Source organism: Mercenaria mercenaria, chromosome 17, assembly GCF_021730395.1.
Source record: "Mercenaria mercenaria strain notata chromosome 17, MADL_Memer_1, whole genome shotgun sequence".
NCBI lineage: Eukaryota > Metazoa > Mollusca > Bivalvia > Venerida > Veneridae > Mercenaria > Mercenaria mercenaria.
This window is the reverse complement of record NC_069377.1, coordinates 46,703,704-46,731,303: the sequence shown is the minus strand read 5'-3', so window position 1 is coordinate 46,731,303 and position 27,600 is coordinate 46,703,704. Positions and strand designations below refer to the sequence as shown.

The window sequence follows — 27,600 nt, the reverse complement described above, 5'->3', positions numbered from 1 at the left end:
GTTATTCATTGAAAAAAGATATTTGGATACAAAAATATGAAGATTGTAAGTATTTCAAATCTTTTTGAATTTTGAAAATCCATAAATGAGCAAAAAAGTTATTAAAAATTAAAAATTCTGATTCAATACGCAAACGGTGTTAAAATCATTTGTTTTGCCAACCACCAGATAAACAGATGTTAACGGGTGACGTCACGGCGATCTCTCCTATTGCATTGTAAATGAAAATCTACTTATCAGCACATACAACAGCTGTGATTTTATCTTAAAACTGTTTGAAAAATTTTGCCTATGAACACCGCAATATGTTTAAGTAAACACCAACAGAGAGTATGATTTTAATTATTTTTACTTGTAAGCATCAAATTTTATACTTTTCATAAATACCTGAGGTTTTAAAAATCCAGACCAATGCAAAACTAACCAAATTTGGACAAATATGTTCATAAGTTCAAAATGTATCATACCTGTTAAATGTATTTTTGCCATTCAAAACTGTGTGCATAAGTATATTATGAGCTACTTGATTAGTGTACCTGAACATTTTTGCACTCAAAAATATACAATGGGTTTAACTACACAAATTTGTGTTTAACTACACAAATTCGGGTTTAACTACATAAATTTGGGTTTAAATACATACATTCATACAAGTATTAAATTTCAATCTCTACCAAGCAAGTTAGAATCATTTGAAAAGAGAGAGAAAATAACTTTTTCTTCTATTTTAATGTCTGGAAATGAGTTATCAAGCCTTTTTTGGACAAAGCAAATCAAACTCCTGCTGCCAAAATCTGGACACCAGTCCTGCTTTCTCTAACATTCTCATTATAAAATTTGTCTCCACTGAAAATTTCGAAAATCCGTATGTTCAAAATAACTCTTTACACTACACTTTTTATATTAAACACCAATAAAGTCATAGAGTATTACATAATTTAAAAAAAAATAATAAAAATAATGTCCCCTCATATTAATGTGTAAAACAAAACTGATTTTCATTGAACTATTTCACTTTTTCGAACATAAACATTCAATACATTGTCAGTGAAGGTAAAACTTAATTAAAGGAATCGAAAAACATAAAACATATGTTTTACACGTAAGATGAAGTCACTTGTTAATGTCTCTTATGAAACTAGAGTAATACATTGAATTTGTATATCTACATACTGATTGTTAGTTCTCAGTGAAAGATGTTTCAATATAACTGTGAAACAAAACAAGTGCTGTTAGAAGACAGCAACGCTCGACTATTCAACAGCCTTGTCAATTGAAACAAGAGTGCCAGAATGTCACAATATACGCCCGTCACAGCAAATTTCTTTACTCTAGCACCTGTATTTGCAAACGGAATTTTAATTTTGTGGTTGTAATCATTGTAAGTCTTTTGTTTTTCGAAGTCCACAAAAAAACTCCTTACCAGGTAGAGATACCTTAAAATACACCTAAAATTGGAAAGTAACATCTATGTTGTACCACAGAAAAGTGGTCTTGTTTTTTCCCTACGGTCAATTATAAAAAAGTTACAATATAAGTTATTTATAGTAACAACTAAGGGAAGTTAATCTAAAAAAAAAAAAAAAAAAAAATCCAAAAAAAAAAATTGTAAGTCCACACAAAAATCTTTACAAGGTAGAGATTGGTCAAAATACACCTCAAAATTGGATGTAGCATGCATGTTGTACTACAGAAAAGTGGTCTCGATTTTTCCCTACGACTAGTAATGAAAAAGTAACAATATAAGCTATTTATAGTAACAACAAAGGGAAGTAATTCTAAAGAAGGGAACTGCGCATCACACTTTGTCTCATGATGGTGTATAATTGTGCCAAGTAACATCAAAATCCCTCCATGCATGAAGAAGAAATGCTCCGGACAAAGTCATTCTTGTATCTGACCCGCATCTAAGTGTGACCTTGACCTTAGACCTAGGGACCTGGTTCTTGCGCATGACACTCCGCCTCATGGTGGTGAACATTTGTGCCAAGTTATATCAAAATCCCTCTATGCATGAAGAAGAAATGCTCCGGACAAGGTTTTCATTCTTGAATCCTTTGACCTCTAAGTGTGACCTTGACCTTAGACCTAGGGACCTGGTTCTTGCGCATGACACTCCGCCTCATGGTGGTGAACATTTGTGCCAAGTTATATCAAAATCCCTCCATGCATGAAGAAGATATGCTCCGGACAAAGTTTTCTTTCTTGTATCCTTTGACCTCTAAGTGTGACCTTGACCTTAGACAGACCTACGGACCTGGTTCTTGCGCATGACACTCCGTCTCATGATGATGAACAATTGTGCCAACTTTCATCAAAATCGCTCCATGCATGAAGAAGATATGCTCCGGACAGTCATTCTTGAATTTGACCTTTGACCTCCAAGTGTGACCTTGACCTTAGACCTAGGGCCCTGGTTTTTGCGCATGACACTCCGTCTCATGATGGTGAACAACTGTGCCAAGTTTCATTAAAGTCCCTCCATGCATGTAGAAGATATGCTCCGGACAAAATCTGTGGACGCCGCCCGCCCGCCCGCCAGGGGCGTTCCCATAATACGTCCCGTTTTTCAAACGGGCGTATAAAAAAGTCGAAAAAGGGGCATAATTTTGTAAAATAGCAAAACAGTTATGGAACCTTTGCAATGAAAGTCAGTTTTTCACAGTGAATAAGTATGTGAAGTTTCAATCCATTCCCACAAGTGGTTACTGAGATACCAGCTTACATACAAAAACTTCACCAAATCGCGACGCCAATGCATGGGTGAGTCCAATAACTCTACCTATTCTTTAAATAGGCAAGCTAAACAAGAATGCATTTAATTCACAGATACATACATATTATCTGTCTTACAGCAACATGCCTGTACACATATCTCATCTTCACTTAAACAGAACAACCTCAAAACTCTTCATTGCCTATCCTAACTCCAAGGTTATACAGAATGGAGACCAGTCTCAGAATGCAGTCTTGCCATTGGTCAATTTCAAATTTAACCTCAGAAACAACCAATCAGATGCTGGAGTCCTCAGACTGGTTTCCAAACTTAGTTTTTTACCTTGCAGCCAGTTTGGTGTGGTAAGAGCACTTCACACTTGCCAGATTCTCCAACTCTACTGGCTTACAATAATAAATTCCTGAGTTATCAATATGGCATTTGTATAAAGTAAAATCATGAATACAAAATACTATATTCTGTAATAATAGAACAATATGAAATCTTAATTATAATGAATGATTACACAATTATGCTCAGCTAATCTTTGATTAAAAATATTCAGGGGCATACCTCCAAACCAAGCTGAACTATCTGAACAAACTTGGGAGGGGTCCATGCTAGACTGACCAAGGTGGGTGTAATTCTGACCAGTAGTTTCAGACGAAAATGTGCTAAAGTAAAAATGTTGTAAGAACAATGGATCATCTACCTATATTACAGCTGACCCTGAACAAAGTTGAAGTGTGGTATTAAAAAAGTAAATACAAAGCTATTCTAGGAGTGAAACAGTAAACAGTATTATCACATGAACAAGTAGAAAAATTCTCTAACTGGTTGAAATTCTGCTGTTCTTTACAACTTGTATAATACTGACTTGCTATTTCATTAAAAATCGCTGTTTTTGCTAATTCGATAACAAATAATTGAGATGTAAACCTGGAAGTATGCTCCTTTAAAATATAAAGTTAGTTAAATCCTCACATTTAGAAGTAGATTTGGAGTTATGCCCCTTTGGTACATGAATCACTCCACACTGCATAATCAACATGTGGTGACAAATCATAAACAAACAGAAACATTGTGTAATGGAATAAAATGTGTAATGGTAAATGTGAAGATTTTTTTTTTTTAATGAATTCAATGGCAAAAAAAATATAAACAATTGAAAAACAGTACAAATTTGTGATATATTAGTTCAGATATAAATTTCACAATTGTTCTCAGTGTACATAATTATGATCATGGTTTTATTATTTTCATGTAATGTAATTGCATCATATGACTGTATTAATATCTTATCATGAAATTCATCTCAAAAATGCAAACAACTAAAAAAACTTTAAAATCAACATACTGAAACACACAAATGTCACAATTACAGGGATAAGCCACTTTTATTTCTAAAACAAACTAGACAGTGTTTTTGTCAAACATCATATGTCTTCCCCCTACGTATACCTTAAGCTCTGGCGGCCTTTTTGAGCAGCAAAGCGGAACCTGTCAGCGATATGCACAACTAGGCTTGGTACTGATCGCTCCGGTCAAGTTTCGTTGAAATAAAGCCAGCAGTTTGACCTGTGAAAGCCAGACAAGGTTTTCTATCTTTAGCTCTGGCGGCCAATTTGTGCAGCGAAGCGGAACAAGCCAGCGATATGCACAACCAGGCTTGGTACTGATCACTCCTGCGAAGTTTCGTCGAAATCTGGCCAGCAGTTTGACCTGTGAAAGCTACACAAGCTTAATGCAGATGGACAGACACTCCCCCACCTATGGGGAGACGTAATGACAAATCCAAATGGGTATTTCCTTGATAATACAGTCTAAACAGTACAGTGAAATGACCAGGCCAAAAAAAAGCTGACCACTTAAGACAGTTGACCACTTAGACAAGTGTATATTATTTTCACAATTATACCTGTATACTATACATACCTATGTCTGTAAGTGCAAGATTTCATTCTGTATCTTTATCACCACAGGATTGTCATAAATTAAAAAGCACAATTGAAGGCATATAGCTTACACCACAAATAGATCACAAATCAACAAATTTAAAAACCCTCAGCATATTCTAAAATGCAAAATGAAATTTTCTGTTAACCTGTAATATAATGTACAGCATAAGCCTCAATATCTCTATTCAGTCAAACTGAATAAAGTCTTTACCACAACCCTCCTATTTATAATTGCCTAGTTTATTGATTCAGTTAAAAATGATAATTTATACATGAAATCATATATATATGTATGACTTTCACTACATAACTCAGTGAATGTTCAAAGTGTCAAAATTCAAGGCCAATTTAGATGTACAGGATCTTTAAAACATTCATAAAACAAATGTACTGTACATATCTTGTCAAGTATTATATTCAAGTATAGCTTGATTCATTAGAGATTTAATCTACAAGCAATTATATGTATTCTAATCTCAACCCTATAGTCTTAATTCCAAATTTAAGCATTTTCATACTGTCAAAATTCTTGTCTGTTAAACTGCAAAATAAACCACTTTCTGCCATCATAAATTCTATTTGAGTTGCCATGAATTTCTTCTTTATGTAAAGTAATTCATGTCAATCACCAAAATGTTGATTTCCTCCTTTTGATATGCTCAGCTGAGTCATTGTCATCGTTTGCATGGCTACGGCCGATGTATTTTTCTAGTTTCAACAATGAAGAGTTATTCTCATTTTTCATGGAGCGAGTTCTTCTCCTATTCAAGTCAACCTTCTGTTTTTCTGGAGTTTTACTTCTCGGTTTAGAATAGAACGAACTTGTTTCAAAAGATAACTTTTTCGCTCTTTTCAAGTTTTGTGCACTAAGCTGCATATCACAATTATCTAGGGACCGTTTGGAACTTCGGGTCACTCTCATATTGTCTGCCGGTTTAAAATTAAATGTAATCTCACGATCAATTACATGTACTGACTTATCAGAGATCGAAGAACTTTCTAAGTCTTTAATATCATCATCACTGAGAATCTCCGTGCCATCGGACTTCAATGAATATTTTTCATGTGATGTTATTGACCATAATGATGGTGAAGGTGATAACGTTGGTAATGATGAAAAGGATGATTGTGATGAAGCTAATGATTGTACACTAGATAATTTTGGCATTGGTGAAGATTTTGGTGATGACACTGATGATGTCAGAACTGGGGCATCATTATACCCTTCCACATCTGGATAACAGACTGTGTCCTCTGATTTTAGACTGTATTCTACAGTTTCTGTGCTACAGTCTGATGTAAGAGAGACTGGTTTTTCAACTTTTTCCGGAACCTCTGCTTTATAGAAGAGAATATAGGCCTGAGCTGTAAGAACTTCCTTCACTGTTGATAATATCATCCTTGAATCATTGCAATGAACCCATGACTCTGAAATGCAGAAAAAATTCTATGAATTACAATTAAAAGGGGTATCAACCACAGCTTCCTTAAGAGTTTTAAGAGTCCCGTTAGGTACCGAAGTTTGTAAGCAAGAAATTTGTACGTGTCCATCGGTTATAAACAGAGTTATAGAGCAGACTAGAAAAATGATAAAAAATCTCTGACCTCTAAATGTGACTTTGTCCTTTGATGTAGGTCTGGGTCTTTGAATGACATGCTGTCTTGTTATGGTACTGGTCTGAACAAAGTCTCTTGAATATCTATGCATGCTTATAAAAGTTGTAGACCAAACAAGGAATATAAGCTTAACTTTGACCTCTAACTGTGACCTTTACCTCTGAGCTAGGGGTATGTATCTTACATATGACACACCATCCTGATATGGTGGTAATTTATGTTAGGTATTTCAAAATCTGACAAAGAAAGACAAAGTTATGGACCTGGCAAGATTTATGCTCAGACAAATCTAGAAAAGTATCAATTTATTTCCTTAAACCAGGTAATTGTACTTACCTGTTAGTTTCGGGTTTTTAAAGGTGTATACAGTGTTCTGAACATAGATTTCAATTTTGTAGCATCTTTGTAAGGCTGTCCAAAATTTAGAAACAAAATCAACATATCTATGCTTTTTTGATTCCAGTATTAGTTCTGAAGTGTCCCGAACCAAAATCTTGTGAAGTGTAGAAAGTGTTATGTCATAAACCTGAAAAAAAAATCGATGTACCTGCTTCTTTGTTCCAAGTATAAGCTGTGTAGTGTCCTGAACCAAAGCCTCTACCATGATGAATAATGACACCAAATAGACGATACTGTGGTTGTGGATCTATGTTGTTTGAGCAGAATGGTTTCAGGTCTAGGAGTTCATCTGTAGCCACATGTGTACTGATCTTCTCCCTATGGATCCGGCCGGACCATCTAAAATCGTTCATACAAATATATTTACTTACAAATCTTATACACCACCATTTTCAATATTAAAGTTTGTAAACAGCAGTCAAACTGCAGAGTTCTGCCGAGGCTGCGTTTTTGCACCATTGGCGCGAAAAAAAATATGAATGGCGTACCAAATTTTGCGTTGGTGGACCTTTGGTGCGCCAGAAAATCTGAAACTCAAAACCCGATAATGATAGCTAGTTTGCCAGTCTTGCACGGTAGATGGACATACCTCCAGGGGAGATCACTGCGACAGATTGAAAATATAATGTGTCGTGATAATTGCACCATGATTGTATCAAAATGGCGACCGCACTGAAAGGAAAAGCGATTATGCACAAATTTTTCAGTCCTCCTGCCCCTAGGAAAATGAACTAGACTTTCGTTACACTGGGGAAAAATACAAATAAAAATGATACATTGAACAAAAGCGATGATTTAACTATAGATATCGCTGAACATTAAACAACAACCTCAGAATCACAGATTGATCTGACCCCCACCCAGTCAAGTAATTTGCGTAAAGCGAAAAAGTAAGAGTAAAACGTCTGGCAAGCATAGCTTTCAGAAGAACTTATTGGTTGAGCATACATGGTTAAGTTAATATGAAATTAGGTGCTACCTAAAAGGCAGAGCTCCCTTGAAAAATCACCAGTGCCCTTAAAAATTAAAGGAGTGATGTTGGAATTATCTGGAATTATGGATTCGTTTTGGAAGTTTATGTTCTATTAGATCTATTAAAATTATAAGTATTAATGATAATTCATGATTTCTGAATGCATGTTTTAGACTGCATCAAGATTAATTCTTGACATGGGAAAACTTGAAAGATATTCTATATATAATCAAAAGAAAGTTCGATATAGATTAAAATCGGCACCAAGATAAAGAAAAAAAAAACGTAATTGAATAATTTCTGTTATTCTTCTTAAAACGTACTGCATCAAAAATTTTACATAAATTATTATCATACTGGAAACCAGTCACAAATGATAACTCCTTCAAATTGAAAAGCTTGAATCTTGAAAATTTCAAACCTAACAGAATCTCATCACACCAACAGCCAAAGGAATTCTGTCTCTTTGCGTGTAAATGTTTGGCAATGAGGACTTAATGTAAAAAGTTAATGTTCCAGTTCCAAAATTAATAGAAATTAGAATTTACGTAATCCTGGAAATGACTATTGTAATTCTTTTAAATGTCATTATTGTCAAATTTTGGTTCTTTTTGGATGGAAGAATGTGTCCAACTTTTAGTAAAAAAAAACTGCTATAAAAGATGCCTGGTATGGGAAAATTACAATCATTTACATGACTGTACAAAGCTTGTTTTAAACCCAAAAGACTAGCAATTTTTAAAAGTTAATGATCAGAATATTACCTAGAGAAAAACGGTGTTTGCCGAAATTCTCGAAAACACCTGTTTATTTACAGAACTTTTAAGTTCACAATCCATGGCTTTTTTTATGGTTAATCTTTTAGCACTAGAGAATAGGGATGGCAGTAAGAACCTTTCTGATGTTTATTGATAATTCATCGCCAATAGTTTTATTTTTATTTTCATAATCTATGGTTAGTGATTTTAAAGCTAACGGACGAAATATATGTGAACGGGAAGAAGAGCATTATTTGCTTTTCACAGTTCAATGCCTGTATATTATGATTCTAAAGCTATTTTTTTTAAAGTTATGTCTCCCGACTACTGCACAAGCACTGCATTGGAACCTGACATCAAAACTAAACACTTGTTAAATTTCACATGAATGACTTTAGCTATACAATATTTTCAAAACTTATAATAATATTAAAAAAAATCTGGTCCAGGTGAGGTTTGAACTCACGACCTCTGGATTTCAACGCGAACTCGCTAACCACTACACCACTGTGGAGTTATGACGTCATCGGGACAAACATAAGTATATATAATTAAGTTCAGTAATGGCAGCGTGACGAAAGTCGTTTCAAAATGAAATTATTGTATTTTATTTCTTTTTTCTTCCTAGAAAATGTATTTAGCACTAATTTCTTATTATCAAACGCTCATTTACAATTTTATCTATATTCAAAGCAGTAAGCGAGACGCTTTTGTCAACCGTAAACAGTAAGCGTCTACTGACGTCTTTACTGATTAATTACTATGTACATAGTACACATGAAAAAATCCGAACAACACCGATGCCAAAAAGTACCACGAATTTTCAACTCGATAGTTTACACAGTTAGATCTCTCTATTCATTTTCTTTTTCACACGTCTAACCGTAATGCGGCGCTGTCGGCACCGCTTTGCGGCGCCGGTAGCTCTGCTATAAGGAAAAGAGAATTAATGACATGTACTTTGTGTATAACTTTACATTTAAAAAACTTTATACTTTTTAAAGCATAAGAAAGGTAAAGTTTTTTATAACAAAGGTAAAGTTTTTTAAATGTAAAATTTGATTCTTTTTGAATGGCCCAAAAAGTTCCAGAATGGCCCCATGTTTTCAAGGTAGATGGGCCATGGGCCCATCATGCTGAAATCCTCAGCAGAACTCTGAAACTGTGTTTAAGGCAAAGTATCTGTGGGTAATTCATCATGGATTATATATATCTGCTTGTGATCAAACTAATGATCTTTTAACCACTGGCAGAGACTCTTCACATTAAATTAGCTGTGTTGCTTTCCTGGAATTACTGACAAATATTTTTGGGGACTAACTGTTGTTAATTTTGTGGTTTTGTCAATTTTTGTTACTGTTTTGTTGGGTTTTACGTCGCACCGACACAAGTAGAACCACTGACCTTCCGTAAGCCAGCTGGATGGCTTCCTCATGCATCAATTTTATTCCCACAAATATATAATATCACAGTATTTCTGATAACAAACAAATGAAAATATTTCTATAGTCATTGACAAAAGGTTACGCATTGCCTTTTTAAACCCTAACCATTTACTCTACAAAGAAACAGTTTTGTCTCGACCAAATATGTCATTAAAACAACACTGAGTTACGTGACTTGTATCATGGTGCTGCCATCTTACCTGAATCTCTTCAGATGAAGCCTGAGTATAGGTGGTAATTCATTGATGAGGAGCTGCTTCTTTGCCTCCGTGTAAACTGTCCCTGATTTACTGCGACCTTAAATAAATACAGCAGTCTATGAAACTTTAAAGAAAAATCTATTTCTCCTGTTTTATCTTTTTATCCTATTCTAATCTTTCTAACCTACATATCTTAGTTCAAAACTCCTTCGAGACTGGTCACCAAACTATTTTTTATAACTTGAAATGTGTCTCACAATGAGACACAGCCATTACAACAGTAGGTAGTGTTTCATTTGAAAGATATTCTCACACAGAAATAATAACAGTAAAGTGCACAGTACCTTTATTACATTTCTCACAGGCATATATGTTCCCTTCTAGATGTTCTTCCTCTGTAAACTTGGCTAACATTTCTGTGAAAATAAAGTTTCCTTTATATAATTCATAAATATTTATATCAGATCTTTGCATAAAACAACATTTTTTGCATCATTGTACGTACAAATGTTTCAACTTTGGTTCATGTTGAATTATTCACACTACCAGTATTATCTCTGGTACTGTTCTGACATTGCTATCACACTACCTGTATTATCTCTGGTACTGTTCTGACATCGCTATCACACTACCTGTATTATCTCTGGTACTGTTCTGACATCGCTATCACACTACCTGTATTATCTCTGGTACTGTTCTGACATCGCTATCACACTACCTGTATTATCTCTGGTACTGTTCTGACATCGCTAATACACTACCAGTATTATCTCTGGTACTGTTCTGACATCGCTATCACACTACCAGTATTATCTCTGGTACTGTTCTGACATCGCTATCACACTACCTGTTTTATCTGTGGTACTGTTCTGACATCGCTATCACACTACCTGTATTATCTCTGGTACTGTTCTGACATCGCTATCAACAAGAGCTGCTTTTGAGAAATTTTTTAACTGAATGTTTCTACAGTGTTCTTATGAAATTTTACCAACAGCTATGAATTGTTCAGTCAAATTGTGACAGATAACACAATTTTCTTTGTTTTGTTTTTTGCTGGGTTTAACATCAAACTGACACAATCATAGGTCATATGGCGACTTTCCAGCTTTGATGGTTGAAAAAGACCCTGGATGTTATGCATCATTTCATCACAGGCGGGTATCAGTATTTGTATTTATCTATTTAATTAACAGTATGATACCTGTAATATGACAAATGTCTTCTGCAACTCTTGAATTGAGTTTGGTGATCTGATATCTGTTTGGGTCATTACTTTTTTTTATCTATTTAATGAACAGTATGATACCTGTAATATGACAAATGTCTTCTGCAACTCTTGAATTCTGCTTGGTGATCTGATATCTGTTTGGGAACTCTAGAGATAGGTCCATGTAGGGTTCTAATGTCTCAGTAACGTTTCTACAGGCCTGACACTGTACCTGTCAATCACAATAACAACACTTACACTGTCTGCTAAATCCAACTTAAACAGTCGGCTAAATCAAACTTAAATTGTCGGCTAAATCAAACATGAAGGCAATTTTGTGCTTGTTTTCTTTTTCGTGGGGTGTAACATTACATCAACACAATTATATGTCATATGGCAACTTTGCAGCTTTTCGTGACCTCGCTTTACTCTCAAGGCATTATTGCAGGTTTGAGCCAGCACTTGGTTGAATCAATGAACTTACGTAAGGTAGCTGGATGGCTTCCTCACACAGATCCTACACCTTAAGCAAGGTTTCAAACCTACAGCCAAAAGGGGGCAAGTGATTCAGTCAGCAACCTTAACCACCTAGCAAGGGAGGCCCACTCCCTGAAGGATGGAATAAGTCAACATATATCACAAGCATTACCAAAATGAAACCTTTCATGCAACATGCACAGTATTCAATATTAAATTTATATAGAATATAAATTATTGATTAACCCTTATCATGCTGGACACGTTTGATTCTGCCTTTGCAACCTGTGTAGATCTTGATCAGCCTGCACAACTGTGCAGTCTGATAAAGATCTTCACTGTTCGCCATTCAGTCAGTATCTTTTTGGTTAGCACCCCTTTTCACTGTTAATGGTACTGTCCAAATTGAATATTTATTTATTTATTTGGGTTTTACGGCGCACCAACACAGATTTCATTTTCATTATAGAAATTTAGCAGGGTAAAGGTTAACTTCTTTATGCATGTATCTCAACAATTTTTGCCTTTACATTCCAACATGAAAAACAGCAAGGCTTTACAGCAGTGACAAACACAGAATCTTGTTACAGCCACTGAACCCTTAACTTGAAGAAAACTGATAGAGGATAACTAGCACATGCTATGTTTTAAATACCTCACATTAAGCAGCTGCATTTTTTGAAGAAGCTGGCTTTTTTTATACTTTGAAATAATAATTTTAACAAGCTTTTGTGGGCTTCATAAAGGAAGCTTAACATATATTTGTAGAAAATTATTGCAGCAGTTTCAAAGAAATCATTTGAATCTAGAGTCAACTTCATAAGGACAACAAACATAAGGTGGATCTAACAGCTATATGACTAAAATACTTAAAGATAAAAAACATCTGTTTATACCCTACTGACAAGCTGTCCCTGAAACAGGCTGTCAAGCAGCTGTGAGGATGGCTGATTTGGTGTACCGTCTAATTCACGCTGTATCTTGTCCAATAACTCACTGTGAAAGATACAGCAAACTTCAACTCGTAAGTTGTATGTTTTCTTTGATATTAAATCAATGTGACAGAATGCCCTTCCAACACAATGTGTTAAAATATACATAATATCTATCATTAAACAGAATATTTAGTACATTGTGATAAAAATTAAAATTCTAGTTCCTGCTTTTGTCATTCACTATAAAATTAATATTCAGTCATTTTATGATTTCTTGAAGTGACAATTAATAGTCTAACTGATATTTTGTATTGAACAAGAGCTGTCACTTTTAGTGACAAATGCATCCGAAGCGTACACGAAAAACAATCACACATCATTTGACCTTGACCTGAGAGACCCGGGTCTTAAGTGCGACACAACTTCTCAATATGGTTAACATTAATTTGTGTCACATCATTTTCAAATCACCCCTATGAATGTTGAAGTTACATCGCGGACAAGAATTTACACGGATCTAGCATGAAAGAAAACTCTCATGCCTGGGAATTTCCAGCTTTGGTTTGGAAGTGTCAAAAATCAATTTCAGTCCAGGTTTACGTGTTTTCAATAAAATCAAATTCTTCAACATATTTCTAGCAAATGCATGTATCACTGGTAACAAATATATCAAATCAATAATCGTACATGTAGATCTGGCAATTTTCTAGCTTCAATGTTATTGGTTGACCCCTGGTGTCCTGCTTCATGTAATTTCAGGCATGGGCAGGCACCAGGATGGAACTACAGACCTTTACCACAAAAAGCACAGGCAGGCACCAGAATAGAACAAGCTTCCTTCAGCAAGCTAGGCACTGGCAGGCTACAAGACAGAACCACTGATTAGCTAGAAAAGAAAACATGTGCAGCACCTAGACAGAACTACTGGCCTTCAACATGCTAGCCGGAAAAGTCAGGCCTGGTGGGCACCTTGATAGACCTACCAACCTTTAGCAATCTAGTTTGAAATTCAGGCATAAACAGGCACCCAGGTAGAACTACCAACCTTAAGTAAGCTAGCTATAAAACTCATGTAACACAACTCTTTAAGCCCACAGCCAGGTTTCAAACCCAGAGTAGTGACAGCAACAGATTCAAAGCAAGTAACCTTTACCAATAGGCCACAGAACTCCATATTAAGTTATTGCATTTTACCTTACTTGCCAATAATTTATACACTAAAACTTACCACAAGAATTCCTGAGCATCATGTTGTGCATAGCCTTTAAACATTGGAATAGCCTGCCATACTGCCCTCAGGAAGGCATGGGGACTCACCTGAGCCCACTTCCCTGACCATAACACACGAAACAACCCGTGTAACTCTCCACTTAAAGACCTGTAACAATTTCATAAAGCTTGCATACAGTAATACATTACACATTTGTATAAATCTTAATCATTCAATATTGTAATTTGCTGTGTGTTCTAGTCAGGGTTGTGGTGATTTTCTGTATATTCATGCAGTGTTTTCAAATTCAATACTGACTGAAACTACAAAATGGAAATGAAAATTTATTTTCTACAACATACTGCAAAACTATACCCTAAGTTTTCCCACAGAATAAGTAGATTAGGGTTTTACCCCAAAGAGGGCAAGGAACTTGTGTCTGTTATTTGCATTCCTTTAAAACCAAGCTCAACCATGGTTCCCTGATTGAAGCTCTATCACATTTTGCCAGTACCTTAAATCTGTTTACATTACATAAATATCTGGTTCAAATAAAGAGTTATAAATCTTAATCAACTGTAGTCCTTTTGCATCCCCTTTATTTATTGTAAGCAGGTAGTTTTCAGAAATGCTGCTTATTTTTTCAAATCGGCAGATCAATTATAGAATTATAGTGAGTCATCATGCTCATCAATTAAATGACAGAAATAAATCAGAGGTTTGTCCCCGACTATGACGGACCTCTAATAAATGAGAATGGTCACTTGGGGAAAAACTAGCTGTCTATGGAAAAAGAGGAGCTAAAATTGAAATGTTAATCAAATTTTAGGGGGGAAAACTGCACGATTTGAAAAAAAAAAAAAAAAAAAAAAAAAAAAAAAAAAAAAAAAAAAAAAATCTCAGGGGATGATGCTTTTTAATGACCCCAGCTGTGTAAGGATAAAAAGCCCCGTGCATCCTTACTTCACACTACTTACACATTATTATCCTGATTTCCCTGAGATTCTACATCACAGATGAGCTGTTGTCTGACAGGTGAACTAGTCGACTGTGCCGACCCACCATTCAAACCACCCTTCAATTTCTTCTTTGGTGTCGTCTGCTTCTGGCCTCCAGTTGACATCAAATGCTGCGAAAAATTTCACATTTTATGCAAATTAAGTACTACTATATCAGTTACTCTGAATATTAAATTTTGAACTTTACTTTAGACCTTCTACCAAAACCAAGAAATTAAATCATTTTACGGTATGCCTTTTAAAACAAGAGGGCCATGAAGCCCTGTATCGCCCACCTGACCTAGGGATCATCAAGATTAACATTCTGACCAAATTTCATTAAGATATGGTTATAAATGTGGCCTCTACCTTTCTCTTTGTGTGACCTAGTTATGACCCCACCTGACCCAGATATGACCTTGACCTATATATCATCAAGATTAACATTCTGACCAAGTTTCATTAAGATATGGTCATAAATGTGGCCTCTAGAGTGTTAACTAGCTTTATCCTTTGATTTGATCTGGTGACCTAGTTTTTGACCCTACATAACCCACATAGAAACTGGACCTTGAGATCATCAAGATTAACATTCTGACCAAATTTCATGAAGATACAGTCATAATTGTGGCCTCTACAGTGTTAACAAGCTTTTCCTTTGATTTGACCTGGTGACCTAGTTTTTGACCCCAGATGACCCAATATCGAACTCGTCCAAGATTTTATTGGGAGTAACATTCTGACTAAGTTTCATTAAGATTGGGCCAAAATTGTGACCTCTAGAGTGTTAACAGTCGAATTGTTGACGACGGACGACAGACACAGGGCGATCACAAAAGCTCACCTTTGAGCACTTCATGCTCAGGTGAGCTAAAAAACATCACAAGAAGTATTTCTAATGTTCTTTTAACAATCAAACTTCTGCAACAGCTTTCAAATTTGCAGCATATCTACAGTTTTTCAACATCAGATATTTTATATATCAAACATATTGAATATCTTCATGTGATTGTAGTAGCCAGGAAAATTGTATTTCAGTCAATTATCTATACAATTCCCCAATGACTGTAGTATGAGACTAGCCATGCCAATGTGTTTACATAAGAAAATTCCGATGTTCCTCATGCTGAAACTTCTTGCTGTTGGTGTGACATGGCTCATAAAATTGACGCCTGCTAAAATAAGACCTACCTGAAAACATTCCACAGTTGTCTGTCTTGCATATTGTTTAGCAGCAGCTGGTGTCACAACTGCTGGTTTTGGTGCCACTACACTCTTTACAAGAGGGGAACCATCTGAGCTTGCTTCAAAGCTGTATTTCATTTTTAGGAAAAAGTCTCTGAATGCATCAATATGGCTGCAAGGAAAAAACATCAAATCATGTAATCAAAAAGTAAGGCAAATTTGCTTAATTAAAAAAGATAGAAATCTTTGAAGATTTCAGTGAACAAAAATTCATACAATCAATGTCTTATACCACCTTATTAATAAGTAAATACCTGCATCTCAAAACTTTCCAGTTAATTGTTGGTAAGTGAAAATTGAAACTAAAACCTGTAAAACTAAAATTCAACTGACATACTTTTAACATTATTCTACAAATTACAAAACAGGTGGTATGTTGGAGTAAGCAAGGTATCGGCTCCTCATTATGAGGTACTGTGTTCCAAGCACTAGTGGTGTAACAATCATTGTCAGTCATCTTAAAAGTAATACTGTTGTTGTTGTTATTGAAGAATTTGCTCAAGAATCCTCAATGTCATGCTACAAAGCAACTATCGAAGTAAGTTAGTATAAGTGTACTTAACCCTAAGCCTGCTGGCAGCAATTGATTCTGCCTTTGCCACCAGTGCAGACCAAGATTATGGTCTGCACTGTTCGCTATTCAGTCAGTAAATTTTCAGTGAATACCATTTTGAATAATAAATGGCATTGCCCAAATTGAATGATGGACCAGTCCTTTTAAGAAATTTAGCAGGGTAAAGGTTAAATAGGTCTAAATACCTTAGTACTTGGAGAACTGAGTTCATATAGCAAGTGTTCCCAAGATTTTTTAGTCCAGTTACACCTGGAGTAATTGATCTTTTCTTGAACACCGTTGATGCCGAGGACATTAGCTGTACCAGCTGTTTGTCATATGATCGTCTCTTCCGAGACTTTTCTTGTTGAATGAATAGCCTCCAGCTATTGAATACTTTGGAAAGTAATCTTTGCCTGAAATGAGAAAATTTGAAAAATGTAACAATTCTGAAGGAAAGAAACAAAAATAACATACAGTTTAACTTTCTTTGTTCGAATATCATAATTTGGTCAAATTATCACCAGGTCCAGTTAAAACCTCTACATAATTCATTATTCAACCTGACTGGATCAAACACAGTCTGACTGATTTCTCAAAAGAAGACCTCTGGTGCCATCAAGTATATTATAATGTAGACAACATCTTTTTTTAAAACAAGCATGCTTTAACATCATACTAATTGTCCATAAATAAATGCAGGTTGAAATTAATAATATGTCTGAAGTATACCTGAGTTGTAAGATTTGTCTCCACAACTCATCAAGCAGACTGAAGATAAATTATTCTGTCTCAAAACTTGTTTGGAGAAGACTGAACAGTTTAACAGAGGATGTGTACACCAACATGTAAGTTGTGGGTTTGAGGCCAACTCATGTCATAATCCCACAGTCTTCTAGGACAGAAATGATGAAGCACCCATTTTTTTGTTCCAAGAAAATAAGCTTTATTATCAAGCTCCATCAGATAACTGATCAAAGAAAATGCATAATTACAACAGGAGATACATGAATATTTCTGTGGGGTATGGAATATCACAGAAATACCTGGGACTTTTTCTTCACTGGGAGAGGAAGGGACATGCACCTGTTATTTGGTGGTAAAAATAGCTTGGCGTTAGACAAACAGATATAAAATTCTGGTAAGAAGTCTGTTTCAGCGAAAATCAGCTTGATATGAAATAACATTTCTGAACCGAAGACACCGTTTATAAAAGAAAAGAAATCCCTGTAACAGAATACATGTGCTACCTTCTATGCCATTCTGCTGCAACTGATTCTGCCTTTGCTACCAGTGCAGACCAAGGTCATGGTCTGCACTGTTCGCTGTTCAGTGAGTAAATTTTCAGTGAACACCCATTGAATGATAAATGGTATTGCTCAAATTGAATGACGGACCAGTCCATTTTAGAAATTTATCAGGGTAAAGGTTAAAGACAAATCCCTGAAATAGAATGCCTGTGTTACCTTCTATGCCATTCTGCTGTAGCAATTTTGTCATCATCATAAGGCTCATCCCTACAACAACAACAAATCATGAATTTTCATAAATATCAATAACTTTTCTTTTTCATAGAACAATCTAAATGACAAATACTTTATCGTACCCAATGTTTATCATAAAGTCATCACTCCAGAGAGAAAAGAAAAATAGTCACTTGTAAAAATACATTATTGTCAGGTACATATTAAAGACGAGTTTGAAACTGTAGTATGTATACAACTTTGCATGCATGAAATAAATTCTAGTAAATACTCCATTGTAATGTTCTTAATTTTGGCCAAACAAGCACTTTGATATTGAAATACAATATTATTATAACAGGATGAAATCTCAACTTCTCTGTTATAGCCAAGTTATTCTGGCAATTTAGTGCTGTACTGTTTAATATATCATATATTTCAATAGTGTACTGAAATAATGTTTAATTACTAGTACATCCTTATAAACTGTCCATCTTTGCTGCAAGATTTGATGTTTCTGACATGAACGTATACAATGTAATGTCATAATAGAGCACATAGAAGTTACGTCAGTAAAAAGAGTTATTTACAGTCATGGCGAAATCCGGTCTCATCTGTCCAACAAAAGAAAGGCTAGGCCCCATGTGAAGGGTCAGGTGTTGCACTGTATGTGCGATATGGTACAGAGTGGGTTGGTTTTCACTACCGCCAGTGTTTTTATAATGCAGTTTTCTTACGCATCTGTTCATTTTTCATCTATCTGATATCTAATTGTTTTTGTTTTATCTCTTTACATGTTTTAGGTCAGACAAGTATCCATTCAGTCAAGAAGGGTTATCCTGGGTTGTCTGACCAAAAGTCTTTCGCCACAACTGCATTTAGGCTTTGTAAGTTGGAATCGGTGCTTATAGTTGATAATTTTTCCAGATTTATATAGCCCTCTTTTCATGATAAACGTATCAAAGGCAATTTACAAATTACAAAGGCAGCCACTAAGGGCATTAAATTCATCTTCTACTAGTACACAGAGTGATCTGACCAGAGTGACAGAGCAAGAGAAAGCCCCCAGAACAGAGAGATAGAGAAAAGTCTGTTATATACAAGCCTGTATGGCTAATTTTGCCAAAAATTTTGGAACAGAAAGTCTAGTTCCTTAACGTGCATGGTGTATAGCACCGATACATGTGAAGCCCTCTTTCTTGGCCTCTTTATAGTAGACTATTCACAATACATATACTGCCAACTTATGAAACATATATGAGCCGCACCAAGAGAAAACCAACATAGTGCATTTGCAACCAGCATGGATCCAGACCATGCTGTTCACTTTCAAAGCCTATTGCAATTAGAGTAACTGTTAGCAAACAGCATGGATCCTGACCAGACTGCGCGGATGCGCAGGCTGGTCTGGATCTATGCTGGTCGCGAATGCACTATGTTGGTTTTCTCATGGTGCGGCTCAATTATTACTATTTAGAAGGTGCAAGTTTGTTCACTATTTGATTACATGCTTTCTATTCAAGAATGGGAATGTATGTGTGATTCTAACCAGGCGTATCAAATCTCTATCAAAAACACCATTTACAGCAAAATCAACTCCAAGACTGGCGCAGCATATCAGCCAATGTGAAAATAGTTCCATTGATTAGCTGATAATGACAGATACCATAACGAGTGTCTCTCACTTAAAAGCGCAATCTGTCTGGAATCTGGAATGTTTCATTCTTACATTGCTTCTGCTTTAGTTAACTTAATTACAAATGTTGCTCCTGTGATTTATGTCTACAGGAGTTTGATAAACCTTACATCTGCTCCCCACCTGATTGGTTTGTAGAATACAGGAAGAAAGTTAGACCAGATTCTCTTTACTTGATTTACCAGGATGTAGATCTATATACGTTTATACCTCTAGTTCTGTTACATGATATTTTTCTTTTTTTGTTTGGGTTTAGCGTCGCACCGACACAATTATATGTCAATACATGATTCATTGGTTGAATTCTGTGCTTCCAAAGGATCTTTTTACAGATTTTATTAACTACACAACAGCATTCTTTAAGTGCCTTGTGGCAGCCGTAAAAAGTCTCCCTGTACTTGGATTCAGTGTTGTTATATTTTCATATTGCACTATTTAAATTATATTACCTTTGAACAGCCCCTGAGTACGAGTATGACCTGAGCAACCGTCTACCCCTCGACTCAATGTCTGTGAACTTCTGGGTTGCTATGGCACTGAGAGCAGACCGCAGGAGTTTAATATCTCCAGCTGCATTGTCATTCAGCACATAATCATCACATGCATAGCTGAAATACGAGAAAATAATAAAATTTAATCCAAAAAACAAATGAGCCGTGCCATGAGAAAACCAACATAGTGGGTATGCGACCAGCAAGGATCCAGACCAGCCTGCGCATCCGCGCAGTCTGGTCAGGATCCATGCTGTTCGCTAACGGTTTCTCTAATTGTAATAGGCTTTGAAAGCGAACAGCATGGATCCTGACCAGACTGCGCGGATGCGCAGGCTGGTCTGGATCCTTGCTGGTCGCATACCCACTATGTTGGTTTTCTCATGGCACGGCTCAAATACTAATGCAAATAAGAGGCATGATTTGCAAGTTATGTAAGCACAACTTTTTCAATCTTTTCTTTATGTGAAGGAATGAGTAGGAGACATTTATACACATTCACATTTAGAACAACAGCACAGCTATGTGCAGCATAATACACCCAAAGCAATGTCTATAAAGTCTGAGAACCATAGGTCAAAACATTCTTAACATTATGAGTGAAAACTACATTGCAAGCACGCAGATGGATGATCAGTACTATCACATAATACTTCCATCTGATCACTTTGCACGACAGTGACCATGACCTTTAAAATATCACAATCTAAAGGGGTCCATGGTGAATATTCTTTTAACAGTCACTGTGACCTTGACCTTTAACCCAATGACCTCAAAATCAAGCGGGGCCATGCACTGTGTATTATGTGCATGTAAAATTTGCATAGGTCAAAGCATTCTTACATTACTGAGTGAAACCGAAATTCTCACAGGCAGACAAACTACACCATCACAGAATAATTCCATTATGTGTATAAAAATTTGATTGATTAAGAAAAAGTCATATTTGCAGTCTTTTTTAAATCTTTGTTTTGTTTTTAAATGAAAGTTCAAAATCACTCACCAGTAAACATATTTTTCATTCACTTCAATACTGATTGGATGCTGGAAGTTAAAAGTTTAAAGTTATTTCATTACATAACAAGAGCACCGCCTTGCGGGTGCAGACGCTCATCTGTTTTTTTTTTGGTCTCTGTTTAATATTTTCTAAGTCCAAAAGGGGCCATAATTCTTGCAAAAAGGATGGAGTTACGTTTCTTTCTGTACAGAGTCAGCTATTGATGGTGAACAAGTGTTGCAAGTTTTAAAGCAATAGCTTTGATAGTTTAGTTGAAAAGCTGACCTAAACACAAAACTTAATCAGGCATGCAACCGTGTGCAATCAAACTGATGACATTAACTCTCTTTTTCCCAAAATCTGATGAGGTAAAGATGTCAAACAACATAATGTCAAGTGTAATGTCAAAATTCTACAAAATCAAAGCATAAGTTAGTTGCATGAACAGTTAAATAATTGAAGTAGATACAATCTATCTACTGATTTCAGAGACCTATCACGAGTTTAAAGATCATTCAGTACATGCAATAGTTACTTGGATATAACTTGCTGCAAACTTTATGATGTATCAAGCAAGCCATATTCGATATCAAGTAGTTAATTGGGTCCTGTGGCCTGACTTTGAGCCACTGACTGCCAAATCAATATGGATATTTTTCTACTAGTACTATGTTATTCAGTACAATTTGAAAGCCATGGCTGTTATAATGTACGACTTAGGGAGTTCTGAAACTATTTCAGCTCAGGTCACTGTGACCTTAACTTTTTGCAAAATTTCCCTCATGTGTTAGTCTGCAGTGAAGCTATAGCTATATTCTTCGATAGAGTTAGTTATTGGATACCCTGTTCCGACTTTGAAGCAAACTGCCACAATCTATGCTATTGTTTTACTGTTCTGTCCAAGTGTTTATATTCAAATGTTACAATTAAAATGCCATTGGGCGATATAATGAACTTGTCAACGTATCTTTAGGAAGTTAACCTGACTATTGCAAGCATCAAAGGGTTCACTGGTGGACCTTTATGATCCCTTATATTCCTTCCGGATCATCATACAAAATTAAAGGTTGGAATTTTAATCTTTTCTGTAAAAATGCTTTCTTCATGATTTGTGACGTTTCGAACTTTTCTGATAAATGATTTACTTAAGAAATGGAAAAGGTTGACTGACAGATGGAAAATACCATTCCTTAGTACGTCCTGTTTTTTTCAAGATGAGCATATAAAATGTCATACATATCTACACTCCATGATGATCAGGTGTATGAAGTCTCATTTAAATCCCAGTAGAATGCTCCAAAAACTTGAGAGGGAATGACATCTTTAACCCTTATCATGCGGGACAAGATTGATTCTGCCTTTGCGACCAGTGTAGATCATGATCAGCCTGCACATCCATGCAGTCTGATCATGATCTGCACTGTTCGCCATTCAGTCAGTATCTTTTTGATAAGCACCCCTTTTAACAGCTAATGGTACTGTCCAAACTGAAAGATGGACAAGTTCATTATAGAAATTTAGCAGGGTAAGGGTTAATAAATAGTGTATTTCTCTAGTTCACAATATCTGCATCATTTTCAAGTGCATCTGATATATTGAGTGGTTATAAAATTTGCCAAAAAAAAAAAAAAAAAAAAGAAAAGCACAACAACACTTGTATTGTATACCTTGCTCTCCTGATAGTGCTTCAGAGCATGTTTCTCGTTAAACCTCCCACATGCTACATTTGAACAACTTAAACATGCCTGAAATAAAATAGATACGACTAAAAAAAACTAAAAACAAAAGAAAAACTGACACATTAAATGTCATTAAATTCTATATATACAGAATAGAACTCGAGGACTAGAAACTCTTTATCTTTAATATTGTATGTTTATCTAGAAATTTATTGATATTGTCTGTACAAAAAGGTAAGGAGATAACCCATAAAAGATATTTAAGATGTGTCATTGAACTTATTGCTGATAGTAGCTAACAATATCAACATTTCAAGAGAGAAATTTATGTAAAAACATCTAAAATGAAGCGAGAGCTATCACAGGAAAGCAACACTCGACTATTCAAAATCCTGGTAACTAGGAAAGTTGAATGAATACTAGAAGTTGAAAAAGGGTGAGTGCAAAGGCTCTACCAATTCTTTGGACAGAACAGCTGTCTGAACATAGTCAATATAATAAAATCTCTATTTTTAGAATCAAATCTAAGTAAACCACAATTGTGGCATCACAATTTTCTAGTAACAATGCAGATTAAATTCTCACCCAAACGCTTTCTGTTGTACGGCAAAGGTAACACAGCCATTTCTCAGGGTTCAGGATGGAGTGGTCCCATGCTGGTCTGATTTTTGACACATGCAAACATTTCTCCATTACAATACTTTATTAAGTTGCACTTACATTCTGAAATAACAAGAGTATACAGTAATGAACAAAATAAAGACCAGGGCTTTTTCTAGTGTTTTAGAGAGAAAGGCTCTCAGTCAAATTTGAAATTTGCTTCACATTGAAATGTCAAAATTTGGAAAAATGTATTCATTGACAAATCAAGAAAATTTGCATTTTTTAGCATTTCCTTATATTGGTTTGAAACTTTATTCTTGAGGCTGCACATGAATTATGAATTCAAGGTAACCTTCAGTTAAATTTGAACAGTCTATCTTTCAGGATTTTTTCCAAGTTTCTGAGATACAGACCCACAAGACCTTGCAGCATTAATCCTTCCTTCATTTGTCAAATCAAAACTTTTATTCAGACTGAAGGTTTTTTTTGTAAGAATGTTTTCACCTCAGCCACACTTAAACTGTCCGAAACACAGAAAATAATTGGATTGTACATTAATTTGATTTTAAAGGTGTAAGAACAGCAAGTTTTGCCAAGGTGAAAACAGACATACAATGTATGTCACTAAAAGGAGTTTCAGTGTTGTTGTTTTTTTTTTAACTATGTTTGATTTCATCTGCAGACAAAAAAATTACTATGCACAAATTTTCTTTCATTTCCAAAATTAACTTGGAAATTTTTCATTTGATTAGGATTTTTTCTTTAAATTGGAAATACTGGAGCCTTAGATTCAGCCCGTCAGACAAAGCCCTGAAGACTATCACTATTTTCTTTTCAGAATGATTGTAAAGCAACTGGCAGATTTTTGACCTACAGGGGCAAGTAAACATATCATCAACTTCTGGGCCTCCCCTGGGCCTCAGAAAGTTGTAGCCACTTTTTGAGAGAAATTGCCAAATTGAAGCTGAATTGCTGGCCACATTTTAATAAAATTTTTGTTGCCACTTTCAAAAATCTGTAGCCACTAGCCAGTTCTTTGAATTTGTAGCAATTGGCTACATTGGCGAATGGCAGAGGAGGCTCTGAACTCAGCACAAAGAGCAGATAACTGCATTGGCTTTTAGAAGTAGTCATCTGATTCTTTATGCTATAGTGATGATATCCTTTCCGACAAAAAAAATGGTTATCTCAAAAACAGACTACAGTTAACTACAAAACGTTTAAATATGGTACTATACTGACTTGTCACAAGGGCACCTACATTTTTTTCTTTGCAGTAAAATGCTTATTCACAGAATATGTGGTATTTAAGTACCAAGACCAAAGAAACACAATTTTAAAGACCTCACACATGATTAAAACTGTAATTTACAGACAATCAAAGCATATATTTCAAAATGTTATATAAACATTTGCTGAAAATTAAGTCAATAATTTGCATAACTTCCCCATAAGTAACTCAACAAAAGGCCATAAAGTTTCCAACTTTGTTTGCTTTGCAAATTGAATATTCAAGATGCAACATAAAAAAATGTTCATCTTTCAACTGTTGTGTATCACATAAAACTGAATCTTATATTTCTAAAAGGCAGTGGCTAGGGGTCCATTAACCGGACCTTTCGACGCCGAGTACAGGGCTGTCTAGAGGTCTGGTAATAAATATAAATACTGAATATTGTATTTATGCTGGCATATTTCTGCATACAATAATCATAAAATTTCCATGAACATTTTATTAACTTTCGAGAAAAAACAATACTTTTTGCGAAAAATTTAATAAACTTTCATGAATTTAGAAGAATGTTTTCGTGAACATATTGTCAGGATTATCAGGACTATATGTCAAAATAGTGCCCAGTACTGCATAAAGATATAATTCTATAAAAACAACTTCTGTTTTCATGAAAAACGAAACTTTTGCAAAAACCTTTAATTTTCGTGAAAACAAACGTTTTATTGTCATATTTCTGCACACACTTAAGCAGACGATTTTTGCGTAAAGCTTAAATTTTTTACGTTTTTCTTTTTTTTCTTGAAAGTTTACAAGATTTTCATGATAATTGCAAGATTTTCGTATGCAGAAAAAACAACATTTTTTTCCAGTTAATTCATTATTTATTATCACATTCAGTAGTTGGCACAATCGTGAATTTTTTTCACTTAGAACATGAGTTTCTTTTCATGAAAGGTTTTTTAATTTTTTCGAAAGCTATTAGAATTTCCGCTAAAACTATCTTCTTTAAAAGTGGATGCACAAATATGCCACCATAGGTATTTGATGAGAGGAGACTATAATTTATCTATAAAAACAGAAGATGATTAAAAAATTTGCTCTCGCCTTTTTCCCTGTCCAGTCTTGTATATTGGCTCTTACCGCCAATACGCAGACCATAGGCCACATACCTTGCATACCAGAATCAGTGTCTTTAAACATATTGCAAGTGTCAGAAAGGAAACAAAAGTATTTATAACCCTTAATCCCAAGAAAAACACGATCGCGAATCTGATAAATTATTGATAGTAGCACGGTTTGTTGGAAACTTTTATCAAATTTGTGTTTTACTGGGGATTGAAGAATTAATTTTTAATAATAAACTAGTGCTTTTCTTTAGTATTTTCGACTTGGAGCATGCTCAGAAATTGTTAAATTTGTTTTACTGCTTAAATAAATAACGTTGACTATTAAACAGAAATCGCTATTAAGCTTTCATATTCAGCATATATCTCCAACCAGTGATAGCTTTTTCTAAAAAAATATTTACAAACAACTAAGTATTAATGGCAACTTTATGATAACTAATACCTTTTCCCAAGTCCAAATAATAGGACATTTCGGGACAGCGTGATAACTTTTGACTGTCGCTGTCCCATCACGTCCAAATTTAACTTATTCTGCATATTTCTGTTAGGAAATCCTAATGAAATTCATTTGGAACATTTTCTGGTACATGTACAATGTATTTGTAATGACTACATTATTGATAATGAATTTCTGTTGACATTAAAGCATAAAATTGCCTCTCGGACACTTAATGTATATTTTGTGTTTTGTTTCTGCAATTCAGTGTCATCAGCAGTCTGTTGTGTATTGAAACTAGTGTCAGAGTAGAAATCTCCTCGCACCTGTTCACATCAGATTTGATGTCTCTTATATGTAAAAATAGGAGTAATATATTATTAACCCATTTGAAGTTTCTACATGTATATTAATGTTTAATTTATTGGAGCAAGTAAGTCTGACCAGTATTTTATGATTGTTTTTGGATTTTTTATGTATTTTATGACTTTTTTATGGATTTTTTAATTTTTTTGTTTTCCTAACAGTAAAATGCAGATACGGGTAAGGCTTTGAGGGACAACAAATATAAAATTTCAGATCATAAAATAAGTCCTCCCGATAAGCCAAATGAGTAAGGCTTTTCCCCCGGCAATTATATACACAGTCACAGGTTATACAGTAGAATAAAGTACATGTATATTGATTACTGGAACCTAGAGGTCCGGTTACTGGACCATAGCCACTTCCTTTCTAAAAACAAAATTGGACAAGGCAAGGAACAACTGAACTTTGCGTGCATATAGCATCTTTGGCTTGAAAAAAATGTACAGCAAAAACTGTTTTCAAACAAATTAACAACTTGTCATCGAATTATATGCATGTACCTAATGTCCATTCACTTTATCTTAAATACGATCTGAGTTATCCACCTTGGAAGGCTTGGTGTAAAACAAACATGACAACTTCTAAAAGTTTGGTTATTTGCAACAATAATTGCCGAATCGCTCAATGATCGTTTAAGATATCGAAGCAGTATAAAATAAATCGACTGTTTCTATGGTACGCGTGTGTTAAACCATCAATATTTACTGGCATTTACCATAAAGCACAAATATTTCACAGTGACAATATCTTCTCTTTCTTCGGCGCCATTTTGCAATTTTGACTTACGGAAGAGTCTACTTTCATAATTGGTGAT

At 35.1% G+C, this 27,600-nt stretch overlaps 1 protein-coding gene across 2 annotated transcripts; it reads right to left on the bottom strand.

The window, feature by feature from the left end:
* Positions 1 to 945: 945 nt before the first annotated feature.
* Positions 946 to 27,571, bottom strand: LOC123536283 (ubiquitin carboxyl-terminal hydrolase 44-like). 2 transcript variants are annotated; one of them, XM_045319309.2, is made up of 16 exons: positions 27,502 to 27,571; positions 23,606 to 23,743; positions 23,009 to 23,086; positions 21,348 to 21,388; positions 20,303 to 20,461; positions 18,161 to 18,211; positions 16,901 to 17,110; positions 16,088 to 16,253; positions 14,876 to 15,027; positions 13,917 to 14,066; positions 12,650 to 12,749; positions 11,376 to 11,508; positions 10,411 to 10,482; positions 10,067 to 10,163; positions 6,839 to 7,029; positions 946 to 6,102 (listed from the first exon to the last, which is right to left on the bottom strand). In XM_045319309.2, exons 2-16 carry the CDS (start codon positions 23,711 to 23,713, stop codon positions 5,300 to 5,302), a joined length of 2,511 nt encoding a protein of 836 aa, XP_045175244.2. In that variant the 5' UTR covers positions 23,714 to 23,743; positions 27,502 to 27,571; the 3' UTR covers positions 946 to 5,299. The 2 variants fall into 2 exon arrangements, with proteins under 2 accessions (XP_045175244.2, XP_045175243.2); XM_045319308.2 differs by lacking the exon at positions 27,502 to 27,571 and adding an exon at positions 27,287 to 27,479.
* Positions 27,572 to 27,600: the final 29 nt, after the last annotated feature.

Excerpts from the sequence above, each read along its gene's own strand:
- LOC123536283 (XM_045319309.2), bottom strand. The coding sequence starts at position 23,713 with ATGGAGAAATGTTTGCATGTGTCAAAAATCAGACCAGCATGGGACCAC. Across the intron at positions 21,389-23,008 it reads AGCACTATCAGGAGAGCAAG|CATCCAATCAGTATTGAAGT; the intron begins GTATACAATACA and ends TTTAACTTCCAG. Across the intron at positions 11,509-12,649 it reads AGGGACAGCTTGTCAGTAGG|GTACAGTGTCAGGCCTGTAG; the intron begins GTATAAACAGAT and ends TGTGATTGACAG.